Genomic DNA, 20,660 nt, shown 5'->3' on the forward strand with positions numbered 1-20,660 from the left:
ACAGTAGAAACATAGAAAAACTACAGCACAAAACAGGCCCTTCGGCCCCACAAGCTGTGCCGAACATATCCCTACCTTTTAGGCCTACCTATAACCCTCCATCCTATTAAGTCCCATGTACTCATCCAGGAATCTCTTAAAAGACCCTACTGAGTTTGCCTCCACCACCACTGACGGCAGCCGATTCCACTCGCCCACCACCGTGTGTGTGAAAAACTTACCCCTAACATTTCCCCTGTACCTACCCCCCAGCACCTTAAACCTGTGTCCTCTCGTAGCAGCCATTTCCACCCTGGGAAAAAGCCTCTGAGAGTCCACCCGATCTATGCCTCTCAACATCTTATATACCTCTATTAGGTCTCCTCTCATCCTACGTCTCTCCAAGGAGAAAAGACCGAGCTCCCTCAGCCTATCCTCATAAGGCATGCCACTCAATCCAGGCAACATCCTTGTAAATCGCCTCTGCACCCTTGGAATCTTTTCCACATCCTTCCTATAGTGAGGCGACCAGAACTGAGCACAGTACTCCAAGTGGGGTCTGACCAGGGTCTTATACAGCTGCATCATTATCCCCGGACTCCTAAACTCAATCCCTCGATTGATAAAGGCCAGCACACCATACGCCTTCTTAACCACCTCCTCCACCTGCGGGGCCGATTTTAGAGTCCTATGGACCCGGACCCCAAGGTCCTTCTGATCCTCTACAGTACTAAGAATCTTTCCCTTTATATTGTACTCCTTCATCCCATTTGACCTGCCAAAATGGACCACGACGCATTTATCTGGGTTGAAGTCCAGCTGCCACTTGTCCGCCCAGTCTTGCATCCTACCTATGTCCCTCTGTAACTTCTGACATCCCTCCAGACTATCCACAACCCCACCAACCTTCGTGTCATCGGCGAACTTACCAACCCATCCCTCCACTTCCTCATCCAGGTCATTTATGAAAATGACAAACAGCAAGGGTCCCAGAACAGATCCCTGGGGCACACCACTGGTGACCGACCTCCATTTAGAAAAAGACCCATCTATACACACTCTCTGCCTCCTTTGGGCAAGACAGTTCTGGATCCACCGGGCAGCAGCACCTTGGATCCAATGCCCTCTCACTTTTTCTAGAAGCCTTGCATGGGGGACCTTATCGAACGCCTTGCTAAAATCCATATAAACCACATCTACCGCTTTCCCTTCGTCAATGTGTTTAGTCATATTTTCGAAGAACTCCACCAGGCTCATAAGGCACGATCTGCCTTTGACAAAGCCATGCTGAGTATTCTTGAGCATACTAAACCTCTCTAAATGCTCATAAATCTTGTCCCTCAGGATCTTCTCCATCAGCTTACCAACTACTGAGGTTAGACTCACCGGTCGGTAATTTCCTGGGCTATCCCTATTCCCCTTCTTGAAAATAGGAACCACATCCGCAATCCTCCGGCACCTCTCCCGTCTCCATCGACGACGCAAAGATCATCGCCAGAGGCTCTGCAATCTGTTCCCTCGTCTCCCACAGTAACCTGGGGTACATCCCATCTGGACCCGGCGACTTATCTATCTTGATGCCATTCAAAGATTCCAGCACAACCTCTTTCTTAAAGTCCACATACTCAATCTTTTCAGTCCACCGGAAGCCTACAGTACATCCACCCAGGTCCTTCTCCTCTGTGAAAACCGAGGCAAAATACTCATTAAGCACCTCTGCCATTTCTACTGGTTCCGTACAGATTTTCCCACCTTCACCTTTTATAGGCCCTATTCCTTCATGTCTCATCCTTTTACTCTTCACATATTTATAGAATGCCTTAGGGTTTTCCTTAATCCTACCTGCCAAGGCCTTCTCGTGACCCCTTCTGGCTCTCCTAATTTCCTTCTTTAGTCCCTTCCTACAAGCCGTATACTCATTCAGATCCCTATCTTCGCCAAGCTCTCTGAACCTTTTGTACATTTTCCTTTTCTTCTCGACTAGGTCCTGCACAGCTTTCGTGCACCACGGTTCCTTTAACCTACCAACTCCTCCCTGTCTGCTCGGAACGTTGTCCTGTAGAACTCTAGACAGACATTCCTTGAAAAACTGCCACCTCTCTTCAGTACATTTCCTCGAGGATACCTCCTTCCAATTTACTCCTCTAATTTGCTGCCTTATGTCTTCATCTTTCCCCTTACTCCATATAAACGCTTTCCTAGCTTGCCTGATCCTCTCTTTTTCCAATGCAAGCATAAAGGAGATAGAGTTATGATCGCTAGTAGAGGCACTAAAACTCTCCTCAGCATACCAGAGGTAAAATTCCTGCTTCTGATCACAATCCAGTAATCATGGTTTGAAATGTAAATATGGGAAAAATTTTGTTTATATGGAATGCTCCCATTATATGCCCACAACTACTGCTAAGACTTGCAAAGACCATTTGTATCTAGGACCAGGTGGTGATGTTACCCACAGAACTGGACATAAAAAAGGAACAACATCTGCAGAAGAGGAGACAGTACTGGAAAGAAAAAAGTCTTAGCCTCCCTAATAATGTGGTAGAACATAGAACATAGAAAAGCTACAGCACAAACAGGCCCTTCGGCCCACAAGTTGCGCCGAACATGTCCCTACCTACTAGGCTTACCTATAACCCTCTATCTTACTAACTTCCATGAACTTATCCAAAAGTCTCTTAAAAGACCCTATCGAATTCGCCTCCACCACCACTACCGGCAGCCGATTCCACGCACCCACCACCCTCTGAGTGAAAAACTTACCCCTAACATCTCCTCTGTACCTACTCCCCAGCACCCTAAACCTGAGACCTCATGTGGCAACCATTTCAGCCCTGGGTAAAAGCCTCTGAGAATCCACTCTATCAACACCCCTCAACATCTTATACACCTCTATCAGGTCACTTCTCATCCTTCGCCTCTCCAAGGAGAAAAGACCTAGCTCTCTCAATCTATCCTCATAAGGCATGCCACCTAATCCAGGCAACATCCTTGTAAATCTCCTCTGCACCCTTTCTATGGCTTCCACATCCTTTCTGTAATGAGGCGACCAGAACTGGGCACAGTATTCCTGGTGGGGTCTGACCAGGGTCCTATACAGCTGCAGCATTATCTCCCGATTTCTAAACTCAATTCCTCTATTGATGAAGGCCAGTATTCCATACGCCTTCTTAACTACAGCCTCTACCTGCGACGCTGCTTTGAGCGTCCTATGAACCCGGACCCCAAGATCCTTCTGATCTTCCACACTGCCAAGCGTCTTACCCTTAATATTATATTCTTTCATCGTATTCGACCTGCCAAAATGAACCACCACACACTTATCTGGGTTGAAGTCCATCTGCCACTTCTCCGCCCAGTCTTGCATCACCTCAGAGTGCATTAAAAAAATTTGTCACCTCAGAGTGCATTAAAAAGGGCACATAACATTTAAAAGCTACGAGAATTATCTGGAATCATGTGTTTCATGTAATGTAACAGGAACTTAAGTTGTCATATTTATCAAGTCATCAACTCAATTCTAAACCAGGCTTTTGGAAAAAAACTGACAACGCCATTGCTTAATTTAGATAAAATTACACAGAACTGGTCAGCTATTAAAGGCTATAAATGACAAAAACCTTAAAAGCAAAATAATTTAGTGTTCTCTTTACTCAGAATTTCTGCTGTTCAACTGACTGTTGGCAATTGCGCAGTTGAACCTGAAATCCTTAACAGTGAGCTCTATCTAGACTAAGTAGATTGAATTCTGATAAAGGATACAAATCTAAAATATCAAAACTTTGCAGATGCTGCTTGATGGCTTGTTGTCATTTCCAGAACTTTACTCTTATTTCTAATTAACAAGTCAACTTCATCAGCAATTTATGGCTCTTGAGTCTGCAAGGACAAATTTAGTCATGGCTTCCTGCTTGATTAGGTGTTATGTTTGCAATATTAAATTTTTAAAAATGAAATTAACATTTGAGAACTGCTATGCCAGGGTGAGTACTGTTTGGGTTGCAGTATGTATCAGAAATGCACAATACTGGTGCTTCTGCATACCGTTGTGGAACTCATTTGTGTGGTCAGAAAGACTTTTGATACAGCTGGAGGTTTTCCTTTCGGACATTGGGCCAGGAAGGTCTGGAGAAACTTAGATCCTGCAATATGATTATGAAGGCATTAAAGCCCAAAGCAGAAGAAGTGCATCTCAATTTTATGCAAGTAATGGGTGAAGGATGTTATCTGTATACCTTTTGATAAATTAAGGTGTGTAAGAATCTGTGATTGAAGTATTAGTATGTTTTGCGTTTATTTCAATGTTCTGTCCCTTGTGAATAAGGTTGTGCTGCTGTGTTATTGCTGGAATGGCAGCAGAACCCTACATAGCAGTCAAGACACCTATTCACTGGATAAATGCAAATTACTGCGGATGCTGGAATCTGAAACCAAAAGAGAAAACGCTGGAAAATCTCAGCAGGTCTGGCAGCATCTGTAAGGAGATGCTCTCTCCTTACAGATGCTATGTTATGGAGATGCCGGCGTTAGACTGGGGTAAGCACAGTAAGAAGTCTCACAACACCAGGTTAAAGTCCAACAGGTTTATTTGGTAGCACAAGCCACTAGCTTTCGGAGCACTGCTCCTTCATCAGGTGAGTGGGAGTTCTGTTCACAAACAGGGCATATAAAGACACAAACTCAATTTACAAAATAATGGTTGGAATGCGAGTCTTTACAGGTAATCAAGTCTTAAAGGTACAGACAATGTGAGTGGAGAGAGCGTTAGGCACAGGTTAAAGAGATGTGTATTGTCTCCAGCCAGGACAGTTAGTGAGCAGAGACTGATAGCCAAGTTCCGCACACGAGGACGGCCTCAACCAGGATCTTGGGTTCATGTCACACTATCTGTAACCCCCACGACTTGCCTGGGCTTGCAAAATCTCACTAACTGTCCTGGCTGGAGACAATACACATCTCTTTAACATCTCTTTAACCTGTGCTTAACCCCCTCTCCACTCACATCTTTAAGACTTGATTACCTGTAATGACTCGCATTCCAACCATTATTTTGTAAATTGAGTTTGTGTCTTTATATGCCCTGTTTGTGAACAGAACTCCCACTCACCTGATGATGGGGCAGCGCTCCGAAAGCTAGTGGCTTGTGCTACCAAATAAACCTTACAGATGCTGCCAGACCTGCAGAGATTTTCCAGCATTTTCTCTTTTGGAGATGCCTATTCAATCTGCCTTGCATAAAACTGATAAAATGACTGTGTCATTGTGCAAATAAGAGGTGTAACATGCATAGGAGATGCTAAGAGTCTTCTCATTTCATTCAACGTGATACAAAACAGTTCTACAGTTAAGGAGTGGAGGGCTGTCAAGCTTGTTGCCAACGACAGGAACATTAGAAACCCTACAGTGCAGAAGGAGGCCATTCGGCCCATCGAGTCTGCACCAACCACAATCCCACCCAGGCCCTAGCCCCCATATCCCTACATATTTACCCGCTAATCCCTCTAACCTACTCATCTCAGGACACTAAGGGGCAATTTTAGCATGGCCAATCAACCTAACCCGCACATCTTTGGACTATGGGAGGAAACCGGAGCACCCGGAGGAAACCCATGCAGACACGAGGAGAATGTGCAAACTCCACAGACAGTGACCCAAGCCGGGAATCGAACCCAGGTCCCTGGAGCTGTGAAGCAGCAGTGCTAACCACTGTGCTACCGTGCCGCCCCTAACATTAATTCACAAGTTGTAAAGGAGACTCCAGCCATTTCTCCTCAACATCCTCCAAATAAGCCATAACACCAGATGGAAGCTAGCATTGTACTGAAAATAGTCTTTTTTTCAGAAAAAGCAGAAAATCATTCAGTATAAGAAACCAGCAGCATTCTGCAACAAGTACTCTGGCAGCAAAACCAATCTAATTTAAAAGCAAAAATAAAAACCAATTCTTAGTAATGCCGGCATCAACACTGCAACTCTGATAGGTGTAGCACCAGTTTTGTTTCGCAAGTTTGTTCACGAACTGCCAGAGCGGGAAATTAAATACATAGGGTTATAATGTTCAATAGCATGCAATTTACAGTGGTTCACCACCTTTGGGCAAAGTCAGCTGGAACCACCTGAAAAACCATACAAGAAATTCAGCTACAATGCTATTCAGTTGCAAGGCAGGGTGAAGCATTAGACCTATTAAAGTGCTCACTGATGTTCTAGCTGAGAGTTTCTGGATAGGATCCAGTTGTAAGGTGCTGTCTGGGTACCAAACCAAGTATTAAAATTGAAGACTGAAAAGAGAAAGTTGGAAGCTTAGCTCCTTAGATTTAAAACAATAATGGATGTTTACCTTGATGGGGAACAACTTTTTGATTGCTGTCTGTCTTTTGATTGTGAACGCTTCGAATGAGGACTCTTAGAATCACGCCTGTCTTTGTGTCTTGAGGGAGATCTGTGTTGCGACCTACTTCTGGAGCACCTGAAGAATAAAGGTGGGAATAAAGTTTTTTTTAAAAAACAACACAATTACAAAGAGATTCAAAATTTGAATGCATGCAGATTTTTTATTTTAGAAAAAGCAGAAAAATTAGTGACCAGCCTTGTAACCACTTTGAATTGAAATAAAATAAAACACTCTTTGTTTCAAAGTACTGTCGTTTCAAACATTCCAGTTTAAAAAACTGTTTGTGATGAAACAACCAAGTACAGACATTTTTAGCAATCCAGTCATCGTTAAGTAGATGGCTATGAAATGCATACTCCCCCCATGAACACAGAGAGCAATGTAATAAGCGGCATGGAATATCGCAGTAACTGGTTTCTAGAGTCCATATCTAACCTTTGATGTGTGCAAGTGTCCTCCAAGTGATGCTTACTCAGGGATTAATATTTTAACTGATAGTAGAGCATCACAATAAACCGCAGTACTCATGCATAGAAAAGAGGAAATATCAGCAATAATTCAAGCTCCCAATTGCCATCAATAAGTGACCAGAATCGGATGAGTTCCATTCAATTAGGGAAGGAAGGGTGGAAACTGCAGGGGCACAGGCCAGGATATTCCAATCCCCCATGGGTTGGTGCTAGAGGACTGAGAATTGCACATGTTGCACCCTTGCTCAAGAAGGGGTGTAAGGATAAGCCCAGCAATTACAGACAAGTCAGTTTAACCTCAGTGGTGGGAAATAATTTAGGGACAAAATTAACATACCTTAACAAATGTGGATTAATTAAGAAAAACCAAATCATATTTATTAAGGGTAAACTGCTAACTAACTTGCTTGACTTTTTGATGAGTTAACAGCGAGGGCTGTTGAAGGTAATACATTTGACGTGGTGTACACGGATTTCCAAAAGGCATTTGAAAGAGTGCCACATAACAAACTTTCTAGCAAAGTTAGAGCCCGTGGAATATAAGGGACAGTATCAACATGAATGCGAAATTGACCACTGAGTGACAAGAAACAAAGTGTCAAAGTGGCGGCAAGGTGGCACAGTGGTTAGCACTGCTGCCTCACAGCGCCAAGGACCCAGGTTCAATTCCGGCCTTGGATTACTGTCTGTGTGGAATTTGCACATTCTCCCTGTGTCTGCGTGGGTTTTCTCCGGGTGCTCCAGTTTCCTCCCACGGTCCAAAGATGTGCAGGTTAGGCTGAGTGGCCATATAAAATTGCCCCTTAGTGTCAGGGGGACTAACATGTTAAATACGAGGGTTTACAGGGTTAAGGCCTGGGTGGGGTTATCGTCGGTGCAGGCTCAATGGGCTAAATGGCCGTCTTCTGCATTCTAGGGATTCTATTCTATGAAAGTATATGCCGGGGTTGGTGTTGGGATCCCTACTTTTTCTAATTTCTATTTGAGACCTGGACCTTGATTGCAAAGTTGGAGAATACACAAAACATAGAAGTATTGCGAACTGTGAAAAGGATAGGGATAAACTTCAGGAGCACATGAACAGGCTGGTGGAATAGTGGGCAAGTGACAGAGGGAAGTGTGAAGTCATTCATTTTGGCAGAAAAAACATGGAGAGGCAATATACCAACGGTTAGAATTCTAAAGGGGGTGTAAGAGCAGAGAGACTTGGGGTTATTGTGTAGAAATCATTTGTGGTAGCAGGGCAACTTGGTTGATAAAGCTTATGGAATCCTAGTCTTTATAAATGGGGCATTCAGTACAAAAGCAAGGAAATTAAGATAAACCTGTATAAACCTCGACTGGAATATTGTGTCCAGTTCTGGGCACCACACTTTGTGTAGGCATTAGAGACAGAGCAGAAAAGATTCACAAGAATGATTCCGGGGATGAGGAATTTTTGTGGACAGATTGGAGAAGCTGGAATATTTCCATTTATGGAAGGATCGCAAACCAGAGGGCACCAATTGGCAGGTATTGGCAAAAGGAGGAACAGCGATATGAAGAAAAACTTTTTGTAATGCAACATGTGCACTGGAACGCACTGCCTAAGAATGCAATGGAGGAATATTCAATTGTGGCTTTCAAAAGATAATTGGACAATGTGTAGAGAAAATAATCTGTAAGTACACTGGGGAAAGCTTGGGGAGTGGGACTAGACAAGTTGTTCCTGTAGAGAACTGGCACAGACATGATAGGTCAATAGACTTCTGTGCTGCAACCATTCTATGAGATTGATAAGGATAGGATTGGGATCAGCTGCAATGTCTGCACTATGGTCAAATATGTTGCCGACACTCATTGTTCAGGTTCACATGGGAAAAACGGACACTATGAAAGGATATTGTATCTTATACCTCAATATGAATTAACATCTTCATGAAAATAAATCTGAGGACACATTATATCGTGAGTGCCATGGCCCGATGCAGAATGTGAAACTCTGATTAAATTAATGGGGTAGCCCAGTTAACATTGCAGATTCGCAGCAGGAACAGTTCAATAAGCACGATGATACATTTTCCTCTTCATACACCTTAGAAGAGAATAGCCGATGGATGATATGAATTGGATTTGATAAGCAAAACAAGCCATGAGAGAAAACATGAAGGAAAGCAGCTGCAAATCCAGTAGGCATTCAAAATTAACAACTTGCATTCGTATAGCACCCTTAGCATGGTGAAATATCACAAGGTGCTTACAGGTATGTTAATCAGTCAAAATGTGACATTGAGACACATAATGGGAAAAGTCGGACAGGTGGTCAAAGAGGTAGGTTTTAAAGTGCATCTTTAAGGAAGAGAGCAAAGGAGTGGGGTGGAGAAATTTACAGAGTGTATTCCAGAGCTTAAGAGCCTACATAGACAAAGACATGGCAACCAAAGGTGGAGTGATGACAGTGGATGCACAAGAAGCCAGAACTGGAAGAGTGCAGAGAAATTGGAGGGTTATAGGGCTGTCCACCTATGGAACAGTCAAGTCCAGAGGTAGCAGATGGGGATGCAAGTAGCAGATGAGCTAAGGTGGGGCAGAGATGAAGTTACAAGCCCGCAGAGCGTTTCAGGTTTTTGTGGGCAAATATTTGACAGATGGAGTTGGATGTGGGAAAGTGAGATTCTCCACTTTGGCGAGAACAAAATAGCAGAATTTTTTTTAAATGGAGACTTCAGAATCTGCAGTACAAATTGATCTGAAGGTCCTCGTACATGAATCACAAAATGTTAGTATGAAGGCACTGTGGCCACATTATAAGAAGGATGCGATTGCACAGGAGTTGCAGAGGCGATTCACCTGGATGCTGCATGGGATGGAACATTAAATTATGAAGAGAGGTTGGAAAGGCTTGGGTTGTTTTTGTTGGAGCAGAGAAGACTGAGAAGTGACCTGATCGAGGTGTCCAAGATTATGAGGGGCATGGACAGAGTGGATAAGGAGCAGCTGTTCCCCTTAATTGAAGGGTCAGTCATGAAGGGACATAGGTTGAAGGTGAGGGGAAGGAGGTTTTGGGGGGGGATGTGAGGAGAAACTTTTTTTACCCAGAGGATGGTGATCGTCTGGAATGTGCTGCCTGGCTGAGCAGTAGAGGTGAGTTGCCTCACATCCTTTAAAAGGTATCTGGATGAGCACTTGACACATCATAACACTTAAGGCTATGGGCCAAGTGCTGGGATTAGGTGGGAGGTCAGGTGTTTCTCACATGTCAATGCAGACTCGATGGGCCGAAGGACCTTTCCTGCACTGTATGATTCTAATTGTGAAGGTAAACTTGAATTATAGCCTTTATTGCAAAGGGGATGGGAAAGAAATAAGGAAATCTTACTGCAACAGCAAATGCACTGCCAAGACTGTACCTGGAGTACTGCGTAATCTTGGTCTCCTTACTTAAGGAGGGATTTAATTGCACGAGAGACAATTCAGAGAAGGTAATTCCTGGGATTAAGGGGTTGTCTTATGAGGAAAGACTGGGCCTATTCTCTATGGAATTTAGAAGAATGAGCGGTGATCTTATTAAGCCATAAAATTCTGAAGGGGTTGACAGGATGGATGTTGATGGGGAGATTCCAAAACTTGGGGCCAGTTTTAAATTAAGGTGTCTCCCATTTAAGAAGATTAAGAGAATTTCTCTCTCTAAGAAGGTCACTAACCTTTGGAATTCTATACCGCAAAGAGCAAATGTGGCTAGGTCATTGAATATGTTCAAGGCTGAATTAGATGGATTTTTGATCTCCATGGGAATCAATGGTAATAGGGACAAGCAGGAAAGTGGAATTAAGACCACCCTCAGATCAGCCATGATCTTATTGAATGGTGAAGTAGGCTCGGTGGTGAAAATGCCCTTTTCTTGTTCCTACTTTGTGTTTTTATGTAGGTGGAAGTAGGTGATCTTGTTGATGATGTGGCCAGAAGTTTCTCTCAGTGTCAGCCTGCATATCTTACCCCTGTGTGAGATGATTCTTATCTCAGGGCAAGCAGCATTCACACATATCCCTTTCTTAACACTCACAATTTGGTGCAGTTTGATTGTACGAAATATAGACAGTGCAAAAAAGAGATGTGCTGTAGTGATACAGCAGAGTTTCAATATCTGAAGCAGAGATCTACTGTTGCAGCAATATATGAGCAGTACAACTGACAGTGTCTTTCCTGTCATAATTTCTAGATGAAAAGTAATATAGATAACCTTGTGATGTCACTAAGAAACAACATTGTCTAGAGCACTGCCAAAATTTTAAAGGGAGGAACTTGTCACCCATTGATAAAAAAAAAGACCAAAACATTTTGTACGATTCCTCCACCCCGATGCAGAATCTCACTTAAATGGGAGCAGGGATTGGAGAATCTGACATGCAAGTCAGCCATACCAATTCACAACGCTTCTCCTGATAAAGGATTGTTGAATTTGCACCCCTAATGCAGCGGACTAAATAATAGAAATCTGAACAATCCGAAAAAAGAACTGACAGTTGGAAAAATATCACAAAACCATTACAAAATCTGGACTCAATTCATAGTGATAAACTAGTCTCATTTTCAAAAGTATCTCAATTTAAATATTACAACTGCATTGTTTAGGAGTAAATTATTTTAATCTTCACAAGTTAATTTCAGAACATATTTTGCTAAACAGATATTTTTCGGCATGCTGCTGATTTTGCACAATACTAATGTGTGTTGTTCAATAGCGCTGAAGTTTCAGTATATTTTGCATGCAGCAAATTTACCATAATATTTACATGATGTAACAGCCAAGCAGTGGGGTCCCACCAATTAAATGCAGAATCAGTAACGGATAGGAGAAATGCACATATGGCTTTGGTTGCAATTGGGAAGGGCTTTAATTTACTGAGGTTACAAATGTAGGTATGGTGTCACACTCACTAAGAATTTGTGTCAAAGTTTAAAAAATTGAATGAATACCCATTATCATGTTTAGTGAAAACCTTCAGAACTGTTGTAACAAGTTTATCAGGACAGAATAGATGCACAATTCAATAATGCCAATTTCTAGTATATTTTTCAAACAAAATAACCTTCTGAGAATTCCCTCCGGAAAAGGACATGTTCAGAATGATCCAATTTTGGTGAAAACCTAAGTTTTTTACTGGATCACGCTCCGTCAATGACTGAACTCCATGCATGTCTCTGTCACTGTGAATATTTCAGCAACAATATGTCACATAGCAGCACAGCCATTATTCCTGAGAAACTTTCCTCCTACTTATGAACCATGACAAGGCACGTAAATCAGACATGCAACGTCTGGTTATAATAGCAGTACAGTTGAAACCAAGAATTGAGTAATGGGATAGCTAACCCATCACCTATTTTTTCATTAGGATCTTAATTATAATTTGCCCATTTTCAACTGAACAAGTCAGCTCATTAATCAAAGTCTAGCAAAGTGGTTAGTGTGTCCTGTTTAATGTCATAACTGCCAAGTTAATGTTCTTGGATGAGTGCCAATGAATATACATTTCCATTGTGCATTACAATTTCAATAGGCTATAATATAACTTTCAAGATGTTGTACTATTTTACACAAAAATATTTTAACTTTTGGAAATGATCAAATAGCAGAATCAGCCTTTACTGCTAGTTACAAAAAAATCTTTTACTGAAGAACTCTGTCCACAAAAAGTAAATGAAGTAACGTTTTTTACAATGTTATACTAATAAAATTTATTTGAAATTCAAACTAAGCGACATTGTCTCATGCATTTGAGGTATTAGAAGTGTTACTAATTGCTCCACATTGAAACAGGACTTGCCACAAAAAATGGCAAATTGGAAAGGGTATTCATAGAATCAATGTCACGGAGACTAGCCCTTAGGCCCAAACTGGTCCATGCCGAACAAAATACCCATCTAAGCTAACCCCATTTGCCTGCATTTGGCCCATATCCCTCTAAACCTTTCCAATCCATGTATCTGTCCAAATGTCTTTTAAATTTTGTCAATGTCCCTGCCTCAACCATTTCCTCTGGCAGCTCATTCCACATAGGTACCATCCTCTGTGTAAAAAAGTTGCTTCTCAGGTTCCCATTAATCCTTTTCCATCTTAACTTAAACTTAACGCCTCTAGTTCTCAATTCCCCAACCCTGGGAAAAAGACTGAGTGCATTCACCCTATCCATGCCTCTCATGATCTCATACACCTCTATAAGATCACCCCTCAGACTCCTACGCTCCAAAGAAAAAAAGTTCTAGCCTGTCCAATCTCTACCTATAACTCAGTCCCTCGAGTCCTGACAACATCCTTGTAAATCTCTTCTGCACTCTCTCCAGTTTAATAACATCTTTCCCATAGCAAAGTGACCAAAACTGAACACAATACTCCAGGTGTGGCCTCACCAATGTCTGGTACAACTGCAACATTAACGTCCCAATTTCTATACTCAATGCCCCAACTGATGAAGGCCAGCATGCCAAAAGCCTTCTTCACTGCCCTATCTACCTGTGACTCCACCTCTAGAAAACCATGCACCTGAACTCCAAGGTCCTTCTGTTCCACGATACTCTCTAAGTCCTACCATTCACTGTGAAAGTCTTACCTTGATTTGACTTTCCAAAATGCAACACCTCACACTTATCTGTATTGAACTCCATTTGCCATTTCTCGGCTCACTTCCTCAGCTGATCAAGATCCTGCTGCAATTTTTGATAACCTTCTTCACTGTCTACTATATCACCTATTTTAGTGTCATCTGCAAACTTACTGATCATGCCTTGTACATTCTCATCCAAATCGTTGATATAGATAACAAACACCAATGGGCCCAGCACTGACCCCCAAGGCATAGGCCTCCAGTCCGACAAGCATCCTTCCACCATTACCCTCTGCTTCCTACCATTAAGCCAATTGTATATCCAATTTGCCATTTCTCCTTGGATTCCATGTAATGTAACCTTCCAGAAAAGCCTACCATGTGGAACTTTATCAAAGGCCTCACTGAAGTCCATATAGACTATGTCTACTGCCCCGCCCTCATCAACCTTCCTGGTCACTGCATCAAAGAACTCAAACAAATTTGTAAAGCATGATCTCCCATGCACAAAGCCGTGCTGAGCACTCCCAATCAAACCCTGTCTTTCCAAATGCCTGTATATCTTACCCCTCAGAATCCTCTCTAGTAACGTACCCACCACAGATGTTAGGCTTACCTGTCTATAATTCTCAGGTTTTTTTTTTGCAGCCCTTCTTAAGTAAGGGCACAACATTTGCTACCCTCCAGTCTTCTGGTACCTCACCCGTGGCTAACAATGATGCAAATATCTCAGCCAGGCTCCCACAATTTCTCCTCTAGCCTCACGCATGTTCTTGGATATACCTGGTCAGAGTCAGGAGATTTATCACCTTCATACATTTTAACACATCACCTCCTCTACTGTAATACGAACAGTCCCCAATACATCACCACTAACTTTCCCAGGTTCTCAAGTCTTTCTCCACAGTTAACACAGAGGAGAAATATTCATTGAGAACCTCAACCATTTCCTGCGGTCCACACATGTCCACTTTGGTCCTTGGTGTTACTGGACTCTGCAGAGTTCCCCCTGCTCACCCCCTTTCCCCGGTTGCAGAGCTCCCCTCCTCACGATATCAACACAGCACCACGTGATCAAAAGGCAAAGGTGTTAATGGGTACTGTGGCTAAATTAGCTGAGTTCAAATTCCCCAGAAATGACTAAGATGAAAGCAAAATACTGCAGATGCTGGAATCAAACAAAAACAGAAAATTCTGGAAAATCTTAGCATCTGTGGAGAGAGAATAGAGCTAACGTTTCGAGTCTAGATGACCCTTCATCAGAGCTCTGACGTAGGATCATCTAGACTCGAAACGTTGGCTCTGTTCTCTCTCCACAGATGCTGTCAGACCTGCTGAGATTTTCCAGCATTTTCTGTTTTCGTTTCCCCCAAAAGTCACGTTGAATCTATTGTGGTGATCAGGGTACTCAATGTTCCAGGCCAAGGTCAAGAGTACTGAATGCATTTTAGTCTCCACTATTTGAGGGACCATCCAAGCTGCAGAGACAATGCAAAAAAACAAGCATTATCTCAATATAAACAGATAATCTAGGTTAAATGCTTTGAAAAGCCAGAGATCTTCAGCTCAAAAACAGCTGTTTCAGAACGAATCTGGTATGAGCATGGTAGTTTTGTGGCTATGGCACTGAATTAGCAATGCACAGGGTGAGTTTAAATCCTGCCAAGTTGTGAAACTGAATTGAATACTCAACTTGTCCAATAACTTCCTTCAGTGACTATAATTTGGCATTCCTACATAGTCTAACCTAAATGACCTCAGTCTTGTACTATGATGCTTATTCTTAATGCCCTCAGCACAACAAGAGCCAGGCAATAAATGCTGCTTTTTAAAATTATTTTATTTTTATTAGTGTCATAAGTAGGCTTACATTAACACTGCAATGAAATTACTGTGAAAATCCTCTAGTCGCCACACTACAGCACCTGTTCAGGTACACGGAGGGAGAATTTAACATGGCCAATGTACCTATCCAGCACGTCTTTCGGACTATGAGAGGAAACTGGAGCACCCGGACGAAACCCATGCAGACACGGGTAGAACATGCAGACTCCACACAGATAGTGACCCAAGCCAGGAATCGATCCCGGGTCCCTGGCGCTGTGAGGCAGTAGTGCTAACCACTGTGCCACTTTGACATTGTCGCCCACATTTGAAGACCAAACAATGAAGAAAATATCTTCAGGATTCAGAAAAGTGAACTCAAATTAATATTTTTATATACCAGGACAAGAAACCATCCGTTCATGCTTGTAAAGGAGACGTTTAGAACAGAAATGAATACACAAGACAGAAAATTGTTGTTTACAGAGGTTGCTCAACAGGAGGTGGTTGAGGGGAGGATACTGGTTTAATTTAAAGGAGCGTCTAAATGCTACAACAGGAAAACAGGATGGTTACTATTCCAGATTGAAATCAAGTGTATCACTGGGCTTTCTTCATTGTGACGTTGCTACCCTGAAACAGGATTTTCAAAATAAATCAAATCTGAGAGATATAATTGGTTTCACATAAAAACAAGCAGTATCTACCAACCAAAATAAGTGAATTCTTAATTTTTTTGTATTTTATAACCAAAACATTTGAGGTATAAACAAAATATTGGTTAGTAAGTCACTGAAAATTGAATTTATCCCAGTTATTAGAAGTGCATACTCAATACACACAAGAGATATTTGGTGCTCATTGCTAAGAGAATAGAAGAAAGCAGAGAGAGAGAGAGACAAAGAGAAGCAGACAGAGACACCATTTATACTATCAACCCTTCCACAAAAAAATGCAAAATCTATTTCACAGTTGGCTGCACCCAATTCATTCAGTCATCCAAAATACAGCTCTTAGAAAGAATCTTCTTAACTCTTAGAAAGCATGCAGACAAACTCCACAACCACCATTTAAACCTCCATTGCTGCTATTCAAACCAAGCCAGCCAATCTCCAAATGACATGTTTCATTCACACTTATTGCTATAACATTCGATCAAGAGTAATAATTTTCTGGGACAAATTCCATATTCAATGGCTTGCTACTGAAACTCCCCTGTAAGCCATTTACTAATATTCATTAATGTATTTCAGTTATTTTTTTAAATCTGCTTTTACAAGATTCTTCTACATTTTCTCTCCAACTTCTTTGTTATTTTAAACTCGCTTTAGAAGCTTACACAGTAAAATTACTATCAAAGGAATTTGGAAGTAAGTTTCAAACAGTGCAGTTATGTCACTCTTACTGTGGCTAATTCAAGATCTTGAAAAGAAAGACAAGCAAAAACCTGTAATTTCTCTCACATGTATCATCAGATCAGCCATTCTGAGTTCATGGAGGTAGCCTGCATAACGCCATCGTACTCACTGAGTATCATGTTTCAGCAAGTTACTTCCAGCTGCAGTTAGGGGAAAGAAAATACCACAAAATGGCAGGCTAATTTATTATTTACCAATTAGAGGAATGCTGCACAAAACAGATCTTTAACTTTTTCAATTTTTGTAAAAATGCAAATCTTCATTCAGGGTTCATCACAGAAAGGTCGCTGAGAAATATGAGGCAGTATTCATTAAACATAATACTCAAATTTTGTAAAGGGGCCAGGAAGTAATGTTTCTTTAATGTCATAGGTATTAGAAAATCTACCAAGATGATACTAAAAACCAAAATAATAGACAACAGTTTTGAAATTCATCATCACAATCACTTTTTCAAGAGGGAGGCTTTTCGAATTACATCAGTCTACAGGCACAAAACAGGACAACAACTTAAGTACTGAAAAGAGTTAGGAGGAAGCATTTGTAAGATAGTATGGCTATATGGTAACCAAAACTATTCAGATGCAAGTATGCCATTTCCCAGCCCAGCCCTCTGCCCAGTGTTTCCCTGTGTAAACCAGTCAGCTTAAAAAAATGAAACAACTATAAAAATAATGGATACGATTTTTATATGTTGAATGTCTGATATAAAATGATTACTTATTATGGATTCATCAGAATGCGTAATATGATTATTCCTCTGCCTTTATCTGAGAATAAATCAAAATATTAAAACAAACATTTGGGATGAATTATATCCAACTATTTGAACAGTGCAAGATTTGATTAAATTGAACCCTGGCTGATTTTGGTCTCTGCAAACTTCAAATAATTATCAGAGGACAGAGTTTTAAGTTTATATTTTTGCAATTTCAGATCCCACTTCTCACCAGAAAACTACAGTATCCAGTGGCCAGTCTCAGTGTTCAATAGTGATCAGCATTTTCAATTCTTGCTGATTCAATGCTGAGAAGCTCAACCCAGTACACAGCTTCAAATAAAATGCCAATAAACATTTGTGCTAAACCACTTTACATAGTTATAGATGCTTCCAGAAAATAATGGCAATATCCATGTCAAACATTTACACAATACAAATTCTATCTTTTACAAGATCTTAAACTTGCATTTTTGCTTCTTCTCAGAAAATTATAGCATAGTAATTATGATTGCACATGTTGGTCAAAAGTTGTCTCTTTGCAAATCATTTGCATTTTATGTGAAACTATGTGTCATTGCATTATTATACTTGCTTAACCATCACCTAGCCATAAATCAATATTTTAACTGCTAAATGCCTAAATTTTCATTGCATGCAGGCTTTCACATATATATTATATTCATTCCGCTTTAAAAAAAAGATTGAGAATTGCAATAAAATGGCACAGCACAATAATGCATCATAAATATATACTGAAAAGCAGCGGGCTTTTGAAAAAATGGACACAATGCAAGACATGACAGTAAGAAAACGAGTTGATAATAAGTTGATTGCCAGGTAAGGAAATTAATTGTGGTCTTCATTTTTCTAGGTTACTATAATTAGAAATGACTTGGGGATTTATGTTTTAACAAACATCTGCATATATCAGGTGATAAAATATCCAATAAAATACAAAACCCTTAGAGTAACCATATCTGAAGTAAACATCTGAGGTAAACATACTTTGTATAATGCCTCACCTTTGCTTTGAACTAGAACGAGATCTTTTCTTTCGCGATCGGGAATAGGATCGCGATCTTCTGTTTTTATCATCCTCTTCCTTTTCCCCAACTTAAGTAAATATAAAAAATACAATGAGTAATAGTCAGCAAGTTACATAGAATAAATAGAATCAACAGCACTGACACAGGTCCTTTTATGTAGCTAGAACGTTTTTTCCTATTCATTTACGGGATGTGCGTATCGCTGGCTAGGCCAGCATTTATTGCCCATCCCCAATTGCCCCAGAAAAAATGGTGGGGAACTGCCTTCTTGAACCATTGCAGCCTCTATGGTATAGGGGCATCCATAGTGCTGTTAGGGAGGGAGTTCCAGGATTTTGCCCATAAACAGTGGAGGAACAGTGCTTTATTTACAAATAGGAATGGTGTGTGATTTTGAGGGGAACCTCCAAGTAGTGGTGCTCTCGTGTGTCTGTTGTCTTTGTTCTTCTAGATTTTAGCAGTTGTGGATATGGACGGTGCTGTCTAAGAAGCCTTAGTGAGTTCTTGCAATGCATCTTGTAGATGATGCACATTGCTATCACTGTTTGTTGATGTCGGAGGAAGTGAATGTTTGTGGATGAGATGCCAGTCAAGCGGGCTGCTTTGTCCTGGATGGTGTCGAGCTTCTGGAATGTTGCTGCAGCTGCACTCATCCAGGTAAGAGGAGAGTATTCCATTACACTCCTGACTTGTACCTGATTGTGCGCAAACTTTGGGGAGTCAGGTGAGCTATTTGCTGCAGGACTCCTAGTCTCTGAACTGCTCTTGTAGCCAGTGTTTATATGGCTAGTCCAGTTCAGTTTCTGGTCAATAGCAAACCTGAGGATAGTAATGGTATTGAGGGTCAAGGGGTGATGGTTAGATTCTCTCTTGTTGGAGACAGTCATTTCCTGGTACTTGTGTGCCACAAATGTTACTCAGAATATATTATGAATATATATCCCACTTCAAACATGATTAAAAATATGTAAAGCAGGAAATGTATTAAAATGTCTCAGTACTGGATTGTACCTCATGCAGCTGGTAGCACTCACCACACCTGTTCAAAGACAATCAGGGATGGTCAAGAAATGTTGGCCCTGGGAATGACGCTTACATCCCAAGAGCAAATAATAAAAACTGTCTCTTGCTGTTTACATTGTTCTTTAGATAGCAAACTACTGACAAACTGAAAAGACAAATACCTCATCCGTTTCTTCTGTAATTAAATTAAATTTATATTTTCCTCAGCAAATAAAACTAACAATTTGGTTAACTTGTTACGGTAAAAAGCCTTATTTTAAATGAAAATATCCACATGCAGATTGTCAAACTGCTCATGACACTCCCTCGTGACTGCCTCACTTTGGCACATTTAATTATCAAATTTACCCTAAGGGCTGATTTGAACTCCCAGCTTGAGTGACTATCATTTTTCCTTGTAGGAATGGGAAGAGAAACATATAGCACTTCAGCATTAATTTTGGCCCAAAGCATGAACCAAAATACCAACAGTCAGTGAAAGGTAGTTAAGTAAATATTTCATTAAACAGTTACTGTGGATAAAATGTTTCATGTGAAATATCAATCATGAAAACCGGAGATCTTCTTACTCATACTCATTTATTATACCTGGTTCAATAACTGCTGATATAAAGGACTGGGCTTCTCTCACTCTTTTCATCACTTCTTCAAGCTCTTTGGCCGCAGCCTGTGGTGTCATCTCAGGAGGCTTCACAATCGCATTGTTCGAATGATTGATCCTGAACACCAAAAATACATTTTTAAAAATCCTTTTAAACAAAGAATTCAAAGCCACTTCTGGAAAGGCACATTTGTAAATTACTGGCCTAAAAGTCACCCTGTCAATTCAGAGTAGAGAGCATTTGTAAATTTTATCAATCCTTTCCGACTTAGAATCATAGAATCCCTACAGTACAGGGGGAGGCCATTTGGCCCATCAAGCCTGCACCGACAACAATCCCATCCAGACCCTATCCCCATAACCCCACCTATTTACCCTCCTAGTTCCCCTGACACTAAGGGGCAATTTTCTTTGGAGTGTGGGAGGAAACCGGAGCACCCGGAGGAAACCTATGCAGACACGGGGAGATTGTGCAAACTCCACACAGACAGTGACCCTAGGTCGGAATTGAACCTGGGTCCCTGGCGCTGAGAGGCAGCAGTGCTAACCACTGTGCCACTGAGACACAAAACATGTCTCACAATCATCTTCCTTTGACCA

The 20,660-nt window shown here is 41.2% G+C and overlaps 1 protein-coding gene across 6 annotated transcripts in view; it reads right to left on the reverse strand.

Moving 5' to 3' along the window:
• srek1 (splicing regulatory glutamine/lysine-rich protein 1) overlaps positions 1–20,660 on the reverse strand; it is a 66,120-nt gene that overhangs the window by 13,711 nt on the left and 31,749 nt on the right. For all 6 annotated transcript variants that reach the window (XM_078215033.1, XM_078215030.1, XM_078215031.1 and 3 more), the window contains 3 exons: positions 20,048–20,178; positions 18,413–18,503; positions 6,320–6,448 (listed from right to left, as the gene is read on the reverse strand). In XM_078215033.1, coding sequence (XP_078071159.1) covers positions 6,320–6,448; positions 18,413–18,503; positions 20,048–20,178 — 351 coding nt within the window. The remainder of the gene's footprint in view (positions 1–6,319; positions 6,449–18,412; positions 18,504–20,047; positions 20,179–20,660) is intronic.

This window comes from Mustelus asterias, chromosome 6 (assembly GCF_964213995.1).
Source record: "Mustelus asterias chromosome 6, sMusAst1.hap1.1, whole genome shotgun sequence".
Classification (NCBI taxonomy): Eukaryota; Metazoa; Chordata; class Chondrichthyes; order Carcharhiniformes; family Triakidae; genus Mustelus; species Mustelus asterias.